This window comes from Schistocerca gregaria, chromosome 4 (assembly GCF_023897955.1).
Source record: "Schistocerca gregaria isolate iqSchGreg1 chromosome 4, iqSchGreg1.2, whole genome shotgun sequence".
Lineage (NCBI taxonomy): Eukaryota > Metazoa > Arthropoda > Insecta > Orthoptera > Acrididae > Schistocerca > Schistocerca gregaria.
In genome coordinates this window covers 369,949,306-369,966,411 of record NC_064923.1, presented here as the reverse complement: position 1 = coordinate 369,966,411, position 17,106 = coordinate 369,949,306, and the positions used below count along the sequence as shown (strand labels likewise).

General features: G+C 44.9%; 1 protein-coding gene across 1 annotated transcript in view; it reads right to left on the bottom strand.

Annotated features, from left to right (window-relative positions):
• The window catches only part of LOC126365871 (max dimerization protein 1-like), a 636,903-nt gene that overhangs the window by 24,406 nt on the left and 595,391 nt on the right, over nt 1–17,106 (bottom strand). Inside the window, exon 5 of the mRNA XM_050008560.1 lies at nt 5,361–5,577. Within this exon, the coding sequence (XP_049864517.1) occupies nt 5,361–5,577 (217 nt within the window). The remainder of the gene's footprint in view (nt 1–5,360; nt 5,578–17,106) is intronic.

Sequence of the window (17,106 nt, the reverse complement as noted above, 5' to 3'; positions counted from 1 at the left end):
CCCTTCGACCGTAGTAAAGCTTTTCATCTTCCGACCAGGTTTGACACAGTAGTATGAATCATTTCACTATCTCTGTTGAATCTTGAAACAGGTGAGCACCTTTGGGGGTGATGTCCTTCCCAGCTTATCTCCACTTTGAGGTCACGTCAAAAGAACTGGTAATTTCTGACTCAATCCAGGGTGGTCTATGTAACTTCTGACGAGTTGTTAGTAGGTCTTGTTTGGTACTGTACGAGGGAGAGTTCTTTTGATAGGTGATACTCTTGAGCAAATTTACTGTAGTTTTCTTTCCTCATCAGATCTTGTGGAGTAATGTTAGCTACGGCAGGTAACGACTGTATGGGAACAGATCTAACAGTTCCAGTGAAAAATGGTTCAAATGGCTCTGAGCACTATGGGACTTAACATCTGAGGTCATCAGTCCCCTAGACTTAGAACTACTTAAACCTAACTAACCTAAGGACAGTACACACATCCATGGCCGAGGCAGGATTCGAACCTGCGACCATAGCAGCTGTTCCAGTGAAACTCTCGTAGTTTCATTACGCTGCACATCGAGCTTTGTAGTGTTGGCGCTGTTTTTCCACATACCAACGGAATATTCACCAGCAGAACACACAAGAGCTAGTGCAGCACGGCGTAACTGACATCCGCACCGCAACTGCTTCCGGCTATCTTGCGAAGCACATTCACTCTTAAGTTTCTCAGATAACTTGATGTGCTGTTGTTCGAATGTCAAGGACTGATCCAGATCGATTTCTAGAAACGGAGGATTGTAGTTATTAGATGGACTGCAGTAATCTCAGTTTTATTTGGGTTGGGCTAATGCATCCTTTTATAGAAGTAGTCACGCAATTTCGTCAGATCGCTGTCAGCAAATTCTCACAGTGCATAATATCTTTACCCTGGAAGACTAATGCTATGCCGTCTGCTTTCTGGATTTTTATAGAGTCCGTGTCTGGCATGTCATGAATATACAGTTTAAACACAATAGAGATCAGGACTGATTACTGAGGTACGGCATTATTTATGGTTCTCCATCTTCTAGCTTGTCTATTCTGTAACTCGTTAAAGCGCATGTCACAGAGCATGTTGTTCGCCGGAAACGCCTATTATTTTCAGAGGACAACTCTGTATGGATGCGGAATGTGGGGAATGCAGAAGGCTGAAATGAAAACGTAGAAATACGTCTCTGAAATTTGACGTTGTAAGAGAATCTTGAACATCAGCTAGATTATTCGCCTAATGAACGATAATCGTAAGCAACGAGTCACGAGAAAAATTTCCCAATAAGGGACACGAATGGTCGGGAAACTGCAATTCGAGGAACATAGAAAGAAAAGACATACAGAGTCAGGATAAGATACGCCTGTACAAGACATTCCGATGATGATGATACGGGATGTTGCAATGAAGACGGTGGCTGGCAACGCGACAGGGCTGGAGAACTGCATCAGACCGCATGAACAATATAAAAATCATCATGGTACTGTATTAAAAGCTGCTCTGCGGACTGTCCCCTTTTCTCCTGTACAAAACGATAATGTGTGTGGGCCCGAGTTGCCGTCTAGTACCAGTTTCACGCTCATTCTTCCACTTCCGACAGAAATAAATGAGGGGCAGTAAGTGAACATTCACAAAGTCCAGCCATTTCCACGATACTATTGCGCTGCCACTGAGTTATCACTAGCTTCCACATGACGAAATCACGATAAGTAATGTTTCCCCGTCTTCTGAACACAGCACTGACAATTATTTCTCGATGCCTCTTGCATCTCTCTCTCCTACCGTGTCTTGTGACATCCAAACGATTTAGGGGTCCTGAGTCCAAAAGATTAGTCATAATTTTCTAGAATACGCGTGGGTAATCGTTTGACCCTTGGACACCGAAGAGACGGCAATTCGACTGAAGAACTGGGTACGCTAGGCGGTGTCATCTGACGTTTCTGTTCCTGTAAGCGAGGCACGTCCACCGGCGGAAGTCTATCACGGCTTGGCTTTGTGTGCGCGCGCGCGATGAAACAGAATTGGATGGCGATTAAGTTATGCCGAACAAATGAGAACGTGTACCCCGCCCCCCTCCAACCACATTAGACGAATAGTTTCATTCTGTTTCTCAGATTTCATTATTAATTCTAGCAGGTCATAAATATAGCGATTGATTTGCGATTCACGCTCTAATCTGCTCCAAAGCGCTTCTAAAGGTGCGTTTAGATGCGAGCGAACGGAAACGAACACAAGCGAACAAGTATTCGCAGAAAAACATGCCACTGTTCGCTATCTATGAACAAAAGTTTACACTAGAGAGAAAAGAGAGAACGAGCACATCCAGAGATATAGCGTACCAACCACATGAACACTGTTTTATTGATCTTCTTGGTGTTAATAATCAGCACACAGAATTTACTCGATATAGCGCTAGTTACAGCGGCGATGCCAAATAGTGATATTCAGTTAGGATTATTTTTATGACGAGCGGTTCTTTATAAGGAAGCGAGCACAATTACATTGCAAAAAAGAAAAAAAGTTGGCTTATGAATTTTTAGGCACGTGTGAAACGCGCTAAGGTCTTATACTTAGTACTGAATTGCAGCTTCATTATTCCTTAACATTATTCTAAAACCCTGCACGTATATCGGGCGACGCTGTTCTTTACATTCTTATTGCAACTCAAAGGGCAATTTAAAGGTAGGACACTAATTACCGACGAGCAACACAACCAGATTCTTAGCAACTGGAAGCAGTTACGTAAGAAGTTGCATCGCATTTCAGCTGCTTGTATATCTTAGATAGGGTGATGTCTGCAGTGGCATATGCGAAGCATTCAAGGATTTCTCTGAATTACGTTTAAGGAAGACACTGATAATGAAGTTTGATTAATGTAATGTAAAACCTACATCACGAACAATGAAATAAAACTATTGTTAAAATATGTTATATAGTGGGTTGGAGAGGAGGTAGCGTGATCGAAGGGAAAAAGACTTTTATTTGGTCGGTTATTACATTAAAAGCTCTCAAAATAACAGATGCATCTGGGACGTAATTGCAGCTATCTTAAATGTAAGCAACGAAAATGCGAAATACAAACGCTTATGCCTCTTATTCCTTCCCAATAGAGCAAGCAATGAATTTATCGTCTTCTTCTGTCCTCCGTTGAATCTTTCCGAGTACTTCCGCAAGTTTATACCCAGCGTAGCCCATTTCTTTCTGTTGGGCATTTTGTGCCACAAATCTCTTTGATCCCACAAGGGCTCATGATATCTATTCCATTAGCAATATTACATTCTATTGCTCACTATCTCATGTCAATAACAAATATAACCGGTGGTTATAATTGAAGTGCAGCTAATTACAGAGGCCTAGTGTGGGCTGTAGTTGTCTTTCAGCGAAACTTGGTAGAGATTCTAACGCGTTAAGGCAGAACCGATTTAGAGTGGAAAAAATTAGTTCCACTTTTGGCCACCAGGTGAGAATCTGGGGTTGTACAGCATTTCGTCGACGTCTCCAGTGCACAAATTGAACAAACTGTATAAGCGGCGGTTAGCAAAAAAAAATCAACATTACGGCTTTCTCACTTGCTTGACATGATCTCCCACGTCCTATTCCTAATCCACCATATAAGGAAGCATTTCTATACGTCTTTCTTGCATTCAGATTCGCAGCTGGTGGCCAAAATTGGAACTTTATTTTTCCGGTGTAAGTCCGTTCCACTGCCAGACGATAACATAGCCCATGCAGGACCTCTGTCGGTAATTGCACTTTATAACCGTCAGCTGGTTCGCGCACAGACCACCAGTTCTCTGCGCTGTAAGCGCCGACGCGGAGAGCGCAGTTCCCGTTGACGGTTCGCTGGAAGGCGTCTGCCAGAGGAACACACCTGTGAATGTGATCCGAACACGACTGAAGATTGTTTTCTTTCGTTTCTCTACCGCTTACTCAAGAGAGTATGTGCGTTCGCTGGGTCAGTTGAGTCTACCGACAGCGGACATCTGCTATGAAGCAGGATGCAATGTCGTGGTGGTGGTGGTGGTGCCACGTGCGTGAGGCAAGGCAGACATTCGGCCAATCCAACAGGACCCGTAGCCGCAGCAACCACCTACGGTTGCCAGATCTTCACCAACATCGCCACTACACCATGGCTAAGTGGGCTTTTCGACTACGGCGTTTCCGACCCTACTGCAGGTGCCTTTTTCGTAGGGTTGCAAGAAGAAAAGGAATATCATGTAGACACAGGCAGAAGATCAGCTGCTTTCCATTTTTATTGTGTACTGTGAATGAATTATTGTAAAGTGTTTAATTTACTACTGTTATCATAATTTCCTTCCTCTCTTAGTGTTTCAGATGAAACGTACTTCAGTACTACGTCACTTCACTTCACAGAAATACTTCCAGACTGGAGGTGGTGCCGTTTTGCAATACAACGGATGTCCAGCGACGACAGCCGAATGAACTAGGTGGGGGCATGTCTCGCACACTACCAGATACAGGCGTACCTTAAGCCACGAGCAAGCTTCGTCATCTCCGAGTAGCTACTGCAATCTACATCCCTCTCAATCTGCTTAGTGTATTCATCTCTTGGTCTCCCTCTACGATTTTTGCCCTCCACGCTGCCGGCCAATACTAAAATGGTGATCCTTGACGCCTCAGAACATGTCCTACCAACCGATCTCTTCTTCTGGTCAAGTTGTGCCACAAATTCCTCTTCTGCTGAATTATATTCAGTACCTACTCTTTAGTTACGTGATCTACCCATGTAATCTTCAGCATTCTTCCGTAGCAACACATTTCGAAAGCTTGTATTCTCTTCTTGTCTAAACTATTTATCGCCATGTCTCACAGGGACATTATTGTCACAGCTGTGATGCAACAGTTCTCATGGCTGCGTTTGTTGCTCGTTTCTGTCTGCATTGTTATTAAATCAGCACTGATAGCTTTTCTCATTTTCTATAACACGGAAATATTTGAAACCCATGCAAAAAATACGAATAAAAATTGCTCCTTCTATGGATACCTGATATTTAATTTTTTTTTACTCTGTCATTAGTAAAAGATAAGAAAAACCTGTCACAAACGAGGCCAAACAAATAACGAAAACTACTGGTTATTCAGAACCAAAATACCGGTATCGGTTTTAACCGGTAAGTTTTTCCCATCCCTATTGTCAGCCTCGATGTGCTCCTACGCGGAAGTGTCAGTCGAAGTATCTTTGAACAGACTGCAGGCCAGGTTGAAAGGTGACAGTTCGGTCGTGAGATGGAGTAGCGATATCGAAGGCTTCAATGAGCCCGCTTAGCGTTAAACTAGTGGTGGCCGTCTGAGAAGGAGCAGAGTGGAAGAGGCAGGCGGCGCGAGCGACTTACCCGATTCGGATATGGAGGAGGGCGACGCGGACGACAGCGAGGACGATGCGGAGGAATTTGTACTGGAGACGGTGGAGGTGGAGCACTCGGAGACGGAGCGCCGCTTGGAGAGGGCGCAGTAGGCGTGCAGCTGCTCGAGGCGCCGCCTCAGGAACCGCTGCTCCCTGCTCAGCTGCTCTTTGTGCACGGCGTGCTTGTGCTCGCGGTCCTCCAGGTTCTGCAACACCGCCAAGCAGGCGCACTCCTTCACTCCGGCCCACAGCCAGCGACGGCGGTGTCGGTCTACACTCTACACGTAGACCGACAGCGAGCGCTGCATTTAACACAAAGTTTGCTACAGTCAGGCTGTGTAAGCGGGATGAAGAGGTTGGCGCGAGAGAGGTGGTCGTGACGTGATACATCAAACCATTCACACAAACTGTCGATGAAAGAAAAAAAATTCAGACTACGGCAACAAAAACACGTTAAGGCCCTCAGATGAAAGAGGATACTCACCATATCGATTGGCCAAATGCAGCATCTTTTTTTTAAAAAAATATTTTTCATTCGCTATCCGTAAAGGTCGAACGGATTGTTGGAGAAATCAACCACTGCAGAGTCAAGACTTCGTCAACGAAATAGCAGGCGAGCTGGTTGTGGGGCAGAAGGAAACCCAGTTGGAAATACACTGGATTCCAAAGTTAAAGCAACACACAGCTATTTTCCAGACCTGTATCTAATTCACGATATGATCATACAAACTGTTAACAGATGTCCGTACGATTGCAGTTCTGCACGGAAGATAGCATTTCGGTCAGCGGAAAACCACGCCAACGATGGCGTCAGTGCACCTATGAAACGGGGTAGTGTTTGTCGGGTAGTCCCATATCCACAATCGCTGTGTACACAGTCGCAGGCGGTGTAGTATGGCATAGGTAACACGCCTACAAGACATATTGCGAAGGAAGCCCATGGAAAGAATGGAAGCAGGACAATCGCAAACTCATGTGGTCCAGTGGCTTAACGTGAATCGTTGTATTGTTTCTCGGATGTGGCGACAGTTTATAGAGACCGAAACTGTATCCCGAAGACCACGGCAAGGAGACCCACATGTAAAGGCACGATGATACCGCCTTAGTGCTGCGCAGCAACTACCATCGGACCTCGCAGCATCCACTGAATATGTTGTATCGATGCAAACGGAGTGTCCTTTATTGTCGGAGACCTGGTGTGTGTGTGTGTGTGTGTGCGTGTGTGTGTGTGTGTGTGTGTGTGTGTGCGCCTCTGACACCTCTGCACAAAAGGGAACGTCTAGAGTGGAGTCGTCAACATCCCACCTGGACAGTCGAACATTGGCCAATGTCCTTTTCGCAGATGAGTCCCGATTTGGTCTGGAGAGTAGTTCTCGACCATTTCGCATCTGAAGGAATGTGGAACACAATTTCAAAAACCGAACATTGTGGAATGAGACTGATATCGAGTAGGATCGATAATGGTGTGGGCAGGGATTAGGTTTATCACTGTCTTCATGAAATTGTACGGGTAAATCGGAAAGGTTTGACTGCTGACAGATATACTGCGTCAATGAGGAGAAAAGTTATATGCTTTGAGGCGTGATAACAGTTATTATGAACAAAAAATTTCAGATGAAGATCTGCCCTTTTCTTAACGGTGTCCGACGTACAGCTGTTTGAAAATCACAAGCGTCAGTCACATGTCCTCCTCCACCAACACTCACATGCGAATACAACCAAAGCGACACCAGGTTACGCAGTGACGTCTTTGCTGACGATTTTCACCCGCACTTCAATTCTGCATGATAGAACGACGAGTTTTTACGTGCGTGTGCTCAAATAAAAGACTTACGAATGAGCTCAGATCAGCAACACAGCAGATGTCCACAAGAGATGCACAATGTATTCTTGTACAGCTTTTGTGAGGAAATGTACACAATTAAACAAAGCATTACATCACATTGTTTCATTTACTATCATCTGCCATTTCTCCCGTTACCCATTGTTTTCATTAGTTTCCTCGGAAACTTAAGAAAAGGACGTATTTTCCTATGACATTTTTTGTTCAGAATCACCCCTCAAAGCGTGTACCTTTCCTTTCCTCCTGACTCACTCTCCCATGAAATTTCATTGCTGATGATGATCCATCCCTGAGATGGAGACATCTGAGCTCGATGTTACAGGATGCTGCTAGGCTGTATACTTGTATCAGGTCGCGCCATATCTCTTCCCTTCACGCCCGAAATTATCGACAGCAATCAGCCAAAGATCAAAGGCAACGGTCGTCGGCATCATCGCCCGTTCCCCCAAACAATATAGCTCGAGAAATGTTCTGATTTTTAAATACATCAATTTGCTAATTTCTAATTCAAGTTATGCAGAAAAAAGTACCGCGAAAACTTCGAACTACATTAAATTTACTGTTACTCATTTTCTTCTAGTACCAGTAGTTTCTTTCTCTAGGGCCTGTAGTTTGCGCGCAGAGAGAGAGAGAGGAGTTCGCACTGCAAATCTTGCGGGACGCGCATGACATGTAGCATAGGTGGTTTTTGTAGACCAATTTGTGGTAGTTTCCCCAACTTCATAGCCCACACTGTCCGATATCAAACTGTTCGTCTCTCACCTCTATACCACTGTGGTATGTTGTAAACAGTTGTTGTTTACACACCGTATAAAATCATTCCCAACAAACATTGATCAGCCAGAACATTACGACCACCTACCGTATAGCGGATATGTCCACATTCGGCACGGATAACAACGGCGACGCGTCGTGACATGGAAGCCATGAGGCACCACATCTACACACACGTCACCTAATTCCCATAAATTCGGCGCTTGAGGGACGATGAGCTCTGATGCCACGTTCAGTTACATCCCAGAAGTGTTACATTGGGGTTCAGATCTGGCGAGTTTGGGGATCAGCACATCCGAATGTATCCCTTGACTCAATCACATTCCCAGCCTTTTGACACGGCGTATTATCTTATTGAAAAATGCCACTGCCGTCGGGAAACATGATCGTCTTGAAAAAGTGTACGTGGTCTGCAACCAGTGTACGATAGTCCTTGGCCGTCATGGTTCCTTGTGTGAGCTCCACTGGACCCATGGATGTCCACGTGGATGTTCCCCAGAGCGTAATGAAGCCGCCTGTGGCTTGTCTCCGTTCCGCAGTACAGGTCCCCTAAAGACGATGGATTCGCGTCCTCCCATCGGCATGATGAAGAGGTATCAGGATTCAATGCATAGTCTGTTTACTGGTCTGCCCAGCCTATGACGTCCAACATCTGTAATGAGAAGTGAACGCCCAACTCTACGACATCTGGACTGGTTTCACCTTGGTTTCCCCACGTGTTGAAGACACTCACCACAGCACTCCTCCAACATCCGAAAAGTCGCGCTGTTTCCGAAATTTTCGTGCAGAGCTTCCGGGTTATCATTATCTACCCATGGTCACACTTACATACAACGCACGGCTTCCCCATTCTACACACGGACAGCAAGCTCACTGACACTACATGCACCGTGCGTGTTTCCGACTAGCAATCATTCCTCACCGGGTGATGCCGCTATCGCCTGGACGAGTTTATATCGATAGTAGGTCGGTGGTCATAATGTTCTGGCTGATCAGCGTAGTTAACCGCTGGATGACGATACACAAAAAGTAAACACCTTACGGAATGAACTAGAATATAGCACAGATCTGATGAACAAGTGACGAAGACGCACGGACGAGAAAGGTAGTGACGAACGAAAAGCTCGCTGCGAGCTGCACGCTGGCATGTGCACAATGGGCTGCTCCCGACTCGCGTTCTGCGACGCCAACAACCTGTCCTAATATTATTTCCTGTCGACAGCGTCGCATGCCGTGTGACGACTTGGTTCCACACATCTGCTCTGCCTGCTTCCGCCCACACACCTCCCCCTCCCTCCAACCATATGGCAACAGACGAAGTGAGAAGGGAGAAACTTCGTTTGCAAGGAGCACCGTGCGGCAGAAAATTTCAATCTATCTCAAGGCTATCGCGGTGCCGGCTGCGAGATTTCCGCCACGCTGCCGTGCGAGCATATCATTCCGGGCAAGGCGACTCGCCGAGAAACCGAGCGATGAATATTCAAAGCCCCACGGGGCTTAGCTGGCGCGGAAGGAGCCGGGGCCCACGTCTCGTGCGTCGGCTGCGCAGCTGCCACGTCCAGCGGCCTGCTCAAGGAACGGGGAATACTAACTACTACTCCCAGTACAGTAATACTTTAATCACATTTGTAATAAGTATTGGCACAACTTTGAAACATAAGAAGTCTTCATCGCACAATTCTTTATTAAGCGTTACGCGTTTCAAAATTTCATCATCAGACTAAAAATGTGGAATAAAGTGTAAAATGAAATTAACAAAAGCAGATGTACTTAATAACTTAAGTATGCACCTTCGTATTCCATACACAGAAATTTCAGTTAGTATCGTACCTACATTTATATTTAAGTTTAATGAGAAGCTCACGAAGGTGAGCTCCAAGACTGAGTATACTACAGATCTTGTGTCACATGCGCATATTTGACAGTGCTGTTGTCTTTTCGAAGAAAACCGCTGCCAATATGACTGTGGGGATAAAGCTATCTAAGAAGTAAGCGAAGGCCGCAGCATTAATCATAGAAATGAGGCCAAACAGTATCTTTACAAGCAAGTATGCAATGCGACGAACTACATGACAGAACACCGTGAACAGCTTGGCAAAGATACATTTATGCTAATTTTATGGAAGAGAAACTCGTACACTGTCAGCATGAAATGTGCGTCGCTAGGTAGTTTCGTGAACAGCGTTACGGAGACAGTCGTTAGTAATTAGTTAAAACAGAAGACATAGTTGCGACCATTAACTGCTCTGGTACAAAATAAACATAAAACTGAGATGGACCAGAAATAAAATAATTTGTGAAAGAATAAGTTTACAACGACCATTAAACAAAATTTTACATAATTATCACCACATGTAATCGTATTACGACAGTCGAATATACAATAAACGAATCTTTCAGATGAGTCTATTTTAGCGGCAACAACTTGAAATAAAGTTAGTTATTATCGCAATAAAAGGAATTCTTATTTTTTTTTTAATTTAATAGTACATTATTAGATCGCAACAACAATCCAGCTGTTATCAGTTTACAACCATAACAAAATGAAATGCTACAAGAGTATGGCCACCTGTAGCCACATTACAGTATTCTAACTACGACAGTAGAACGGTGCTAATTGAAATTTCTTTGTGTAAAATACTAAGATGCATTATGTACGTATTTACTATCGTTAATATCACTGTACACTTTTTTTCCACAGCTTTAGTCTGACGACGAAATTTTGAAACGCGTAACAAGGAATTGTGCGAGGAAGACCTTTCTATATTTCAACGTTGTGCCAAATCTTTTGTGGTCGCCTGCCTCTACCATAAATGTATTTCTTCACCAACTGACGGCAATAAGTACTACATATCTCTCACAAAGATTATAACGAACACAACACTTAGACACAAGAACTTTATCCACACTTAAACATACTGAATAACCCGTCGTCAGGTGGCTCTTCCAAGCTTTCATGTTTGGGTCTCCCTTCGTGCTCCTTCGCTGTTTAGTGCTGTGAGAGCTTTAGGAACCATACAACAAATGGTCTAAAAGTGGATGATATGAGGGCGTGCTATAAAGTAATGCTTCCGACTTTTTTTGTCTCAGTATCGGTTGAGGTATTACATGTCATGCATATTATGCTCTGTCTTTTTTCCTTTGCTGACCCAAGTTGCAACCCACTGCCGCAAGAAGACTTTAATTGTAGCGTGTAATATGGCGGTGCGTACCGCAATTATGCCTTCAGCGTGACAATGCCAGACCACAAACGACCGCTCCGACACCTGCAACAATACGACGCCTTGGGTTCACCGTAATCGATTCTCCTCCATGCAGTCTCGACTTGGCCCCATGTGATTTTCATCTCTTTCCAAAACTTAGAGAACACCTTCGAGTCTTCATTTTGATAGTGATGAAGCGGAGCGGTGCAAACAGAGTGACGGTCTGCCTCCGTCAAAGAAAGTTTCAAATGTTTCTGAGCACTATGGGCTTAACTTCTGAGGTCATCAGTCCCCTAGAACTTAGAACTACTTAAACCTAACTAACCTAAGGACATCACACACGTCCATGCCTGAGGCAGGATTCGAACCTGCGACCGTAGCGGTCGCGCGGTTCCAGACCGTATCGCCTAGAACCGCACGGCCACTGCAGCCACCCTCCGTCAACGAAATCAAGCATTGTACAGTGGCGGTACCAACGAACTGATCTCTCTTTGGGAGCGATGTATTCGTCGCTAGAGTGTCTATGTTGAGAAATACGTGCAATATCAATAACGTTTGTTTTATTTGAAAAACTTTACCAGCTTTCATATTAAAATTTCGAAGGCACTGCTTTTCAACATGTCCTCGAGTATTAATTTGGCGAATACTCAGTTACTGTATGTTCCTGAGCGACACATTCATCGCTTATTTTTATCAACTTCTTTTGAAATTTCCCTATTTGCACGTGAACTACGAATTAGTGCATAATTCACTAATAACTGATTTAGTAACGAACTTTCTAAGTTTTAGAGCACCACATACTGGGTTTAAAATTCACAAAATGTGCCCCAGATTCACATGCGTACCTTAAGAGAAAGAAACTGCTTCCAAAGCAAATGTCAATGGATTGGTCAGTCAGTGGAGAATTTGCCCGCGACAGGCAAAAATTCAATAGTCAAGTCCCTGTCCGGCACATTCCGCTACCAGTGAAACTTCAATTATAAAACTCTTAACCTTCTTCCATCAGTGCAGACAACGATATTAATCGTTTCATTAGTGTTGTATATTGTTGTTTGGTTGTGTTGTTATTTTATTTCTTAATTTTAGAATTTTGAGGGCTGATAACTTCGTTACTTGTGTGCAGATGTAATGGACCTACGTTTGTGCTTAGGGCTAAACGGCAAAACGGCTCTGAGCACTATGGTACTTAACTGCTGAGGTCATCAGTTCCCTAGAACTTAGAACTACTTAAACCTAAATAACCTAAGGACATCACACCCATCCATGCCCCAGGCTGGATTCGAACCTACGACCGTAGCGGTCGCGCGGTTGCAGACTGTAGCGCCTACAACCGCTCTGCAACTCAGGCCGGCGAGCCGCAAGTGCTGGGCCTTTCTTTCTGGAGTACAGTGTATAAAGGGTGATCAAAAAGATTCAGTCTGAGGCCGTTGCTACCGCGTTTATGTAATGTAGTGCGACTCTGATTCGCACACATAAGTACGAACATGTAGGCAAGGGATTAGTGTTGGATTCACGTCTTTCTGTCATGCTTGCAGTAAATGTGGAAATCTGAACTATGGCAACATTATCATGAAACGTGTCCAAAGAAGACCAACATTCTGCTGTTTTTTTCTCGGCAGTAAAAGGACAAACACCGGCAGACGTCCATCGGAGAATGAGAATTTACGGGGCAGCATATCCGTCGACAACCATTGTTGTGGAATGATGCGCCAGGTTACCACGATCGTGGAATGATGCTCCAAGTCCCGTGCTGGTCGCTATTCGACACCAGACACTGGTCTAGGGGAAGGCAGGGAGAGAAGTTACGCCAACTTGAGTGGAGACACTTGAGCACCTGCCCTACAGTACTGACCTCTCCCAAGGCAATTAGCACGCCTTCAAGTCCCTTAAAGAAGGCTGTGATGAGTCGGCGATTCTCGTTGTACAAGGATGGTAGCAGGCAGTCACGGACTTCTTCACGAAGCAGGATACGGTGATTTACTAAAGAGATATCTTTAAGCCAGTGTGTTGGTGGGATGATTGTCTCAGTGCTCGTGGCGATTTTACCTGACTGCGTCGGTCGTCTGCTGCCGTAGCCCATTAACACGAAATTTCGCACTGTCCTAACAGATAGGTTCGTCCCGTCCAACATTGATTTCAGCGGTTATTTCACGAAGTGTAGCTTGTCTCTTAGCAATTACAACTGTACTAAAACACTGCTGTTCTCGGCCGCTTAGTGAAGGCCGTCGGCCACTGCGTTGTCCGTGGTGAACGGTAATCCCTAAAATTGAGTATTCTCGGCATACTCTTGATTGTGCACCTCGGAATATTGAATTTCCTAATTATTTCCGAAATTGAATGTCCCATGCGTCTAGCTCCAACTATCATTCCGCGTTTAAAGTCTGTCAATTCCCGTAATGCGGCCATAATCACCTTTTCACATGAATCACCTGCGTACAGATGACAGCTTCGGCAATGGACTGCCCTGCCCTTTTGTACCTTGTGTATGCGATACTACCGCCATCTGTAAACTTGAATATCGCTAGCCCGAGGCTTCGGTTACCTTAGTGTAGATTACTGGAAGTAATTTTACTGCGTTTATTTATTTATAAGAGTACAAAATTAAATTGGCTGCAGCTCTGAAGTGCGCGCTGCGTAAAGGAACACCTCAGTGGCATGATACGGCGCGCAGCAGGCCCTCGGCCCCTGTCGAGATAACGCCGCTGCGCTGATCCGTGTGGGGGCCCGCGATGCGGCCGTCGCGTCCCGTTTTCTCCGACTGGACTCGGAAACAGAGGGCCGCGACCCGCACGCAGTTTACGCACTTGAACTGCGGTGAAAGCTGCGTGGGCGCGCCGCGCCGCCCTTTCGCGCAGGCGGCCCTTTGTGTTTCCTGCTCGCTGGCCCCGCCAGTATATTTAGCGGACACCCTCGCTCGCAGCCCTGTTAACGCCGTACCGTGCCCTGCGCCCTCTGCTAACCTTTGCGTGTACGCCGCAAAACGGCCTGCCCGCCAAGCCGCCCCCCCCCCCTCCCCCCAAACAAATTCTAACATGTAGCATCTTCCCTGCAAGGGCCAACCCAACAGGCCACTCTCACCACGGCTTGACGAAAATCACAACAGACAACATATAGCATAAGCGTACTCGGTCGATCGTGTCTCATATTCTCCTCGGCGTAAGTTTGTTAATTTATTGATAGCACAAACCAATGGCATAACTATTGTAACTAACGCCCCGAGGCAAACTCTGGCATTCAGATTGACCGCCCCGCCCCCCACCCTCCACCCCACTGACGTCACCCACATCCTCACTGCTGTTTAGCCTTAGCTTTTTTATTCAGATAAAAACGTCTTTAAAATGAAATAAATTTACACGTGTCAGTAACTGTTTATTGTGTGCTGCAGTTCAAAACGTGTAACAATAACACGATTCCTGTTTCATTTTTTCATTGCCAAACAATGCTAGCCGGTAAAAAAATAACCAACGCAAAATATATTCTCGTCATTTTCATCGACGTCACCCAGTTGGCCTAACGAGAGTCGCTCCATCTAGTAGGCCAAAACAAGAAAGAAGCGTCCCTTTATTAAGTGAATGGAAGATTTTATGTATGTATTTGTTCAACAGAATCCAGTTCGTATCCTCTTAAGATCGCCTTTCATTCATCTCTGTTACCTATACATTTAGTATTCTTCTTCTTCTTCTTCTTGCTCTGTTTTTCACCTCTGCCGGAATTGCGCCTGCAGAGCATCTGTCCAACCTGTCATACCCTAATTACCCCCACTCACTCCAAACCATTTTGACCCCTCTACGTTCGCCGACAGCTATTATTGTCCTGAAACACTCTTGAAATATCAAGGTCTTAAAGTTAAATAACATAGCAACTAAACTAGTGCATTATGTCAAACTTATTTTTATTATCAGTAACAATCTCTTATAATGATGTTCTGCTTGTAATTCGATTGCAAACTATTCTTATTTTATGTCCAGTTCGTTCCAATGTCCAAAGAAATAGGAGATACCGTATACAGCATTTGTTTCGCTGATTCAGTTTTTTGTGACATTTAGATGTGAAGCGGTGACGTACATAGCGACTTCAACGAGTTGCCTAAGAATTATTGTTGTTGTCCTCACTCAGAAGGAGATCTCAACGATATTCTACCCAGTACAAGTATTTTAATTCCTGCCTACATTCATTTGAATCTGCTTATTGTGGTCTGCGATGAAATCCAGCACAAAGGAAAAGATCGTTAGAGGAGATGGAAAGCTCTACACCGTAAAGGGCGGGAGGGGAGGTATTTATCAGGCTGCGAATGTCATTTACCATAGCAAGTACTGTGCTACAAGGTAAAATCAAAAAACAACCACTTGCCCACTTTCAACCAGCAAACAGCACCCAACAGGTTCCTTAGTCGCTTTCAGAAACGAGTGGAATAATTTTATCGTAATTTCTTTAAATGGCGACAGTGGGCTAGCTGATGGCTGTAGTACACACACAATAATATATATATATATATTACTGCTACAGGAGTTTTTCAAAACAAAAATTAGTGGACAAAGTCTGCGATACATGGACTAGAAAAATTTACTAATGGAGGTCCATTTTTATAAAATTCCGTTTCTTATATTTCAGTAAGATTTCTGAGGCCGTTTAAAGTCGAAAAAGATAAGCCTCAGATCGCTAAGAGCAAATGCTACGATGCCTCCCTTGAAAAGGAAGCGGCCGATTTCCTTCCCTACCCTTTAACAATTCGAACTACTGCGCAGTTGCTAGTATTCTTGTGGTCGTCGTCCCCCAATCTACCTTCCTTTATATCTATTCTCCTTCCTTCCTTCCTTTCAAAACTCCGCAGCAGGTATGGTCGACAATGGAATCGGAAGTTCTCAGAAAACTCTTTCTCCAGTTTTCCTCTTCCTTCCACACTCCCCTCGTCTTCTTCTTCAATCCTCCCCCCCCCCCCCCCTCGCGCTCTCACCCTCTCATCCGATATGTTCGCACCCGTTCCTGGCGATAGGTCCAAGGTAATTGATTAGTGCGGGAGCGTCTGAATTTGCTGACAAATGTAAAATGGCATTCGGCGAAACGGAATCCCTCCGGAAGACAACCACCATCGTTCCATAGGCTCTCGTCGAGTGATTACTCTCGTTATCAGAATGTCGGTCGAAATTTCTAGTCCGTAGGGACGATCCTCATTACGTATTGCGCGGTTTGTAGCATTGCGCAGCGGAGTTAATTGCCGGCTTTATCGTCTTTCTGCTAAGTCTGCGCTTGTTCGAGTAAATTGATGGTAATTAATCGCATCGCGCAGCGAGAGGCGAATTAATGAAGTGCACATCCCTCAGCGACGCCATATAACTTTGATTAAAGCTATCCACGATGAGCGAGGTAAGTCTTTTTGAGGTATTCTATCCATCAGGCGGCCTTTTATTGCGCCATTTCGCAGCAAGCGGTAACATTCTTTAAAGACTGCTGGGATGAAGCTTGGTAATACTGTGCCAGTACACGTAATTTAACGTGGCAGCTCGGTTTTTGCTTCCATAAACAACCCCCAGCCTGAGATATGTTCTAAAACGCTTCTGTGGACCTCTAGATGTTTGATTCGCTTAAGTCACTTAGTACAGCCTGCATTGGGTTTCGGCTCTGCAATGTATTCAAATACGCCACTGAAACCACACTCCCTCATAATGAGGGGACGATCTAAAAATTTCCATTCCAAAGTCGTACAGTCCAGATAGGATACGGTGCCTTTGCTAACAGCTCGACATCGCCTGCAGTGCCTCATTTAGTCTCGAGATCGTATTGGTTGGGTCCTAGGCTGGAAAACCGTGGCCTGGTCAGATGAGTCCCGATTTCCGTTGGTAAGAGTTGACGGTAGTATTGGAGTATGGTGCAGACCCCAATAAGCCACGGACAGAACGTAACAACATGGCACTGTA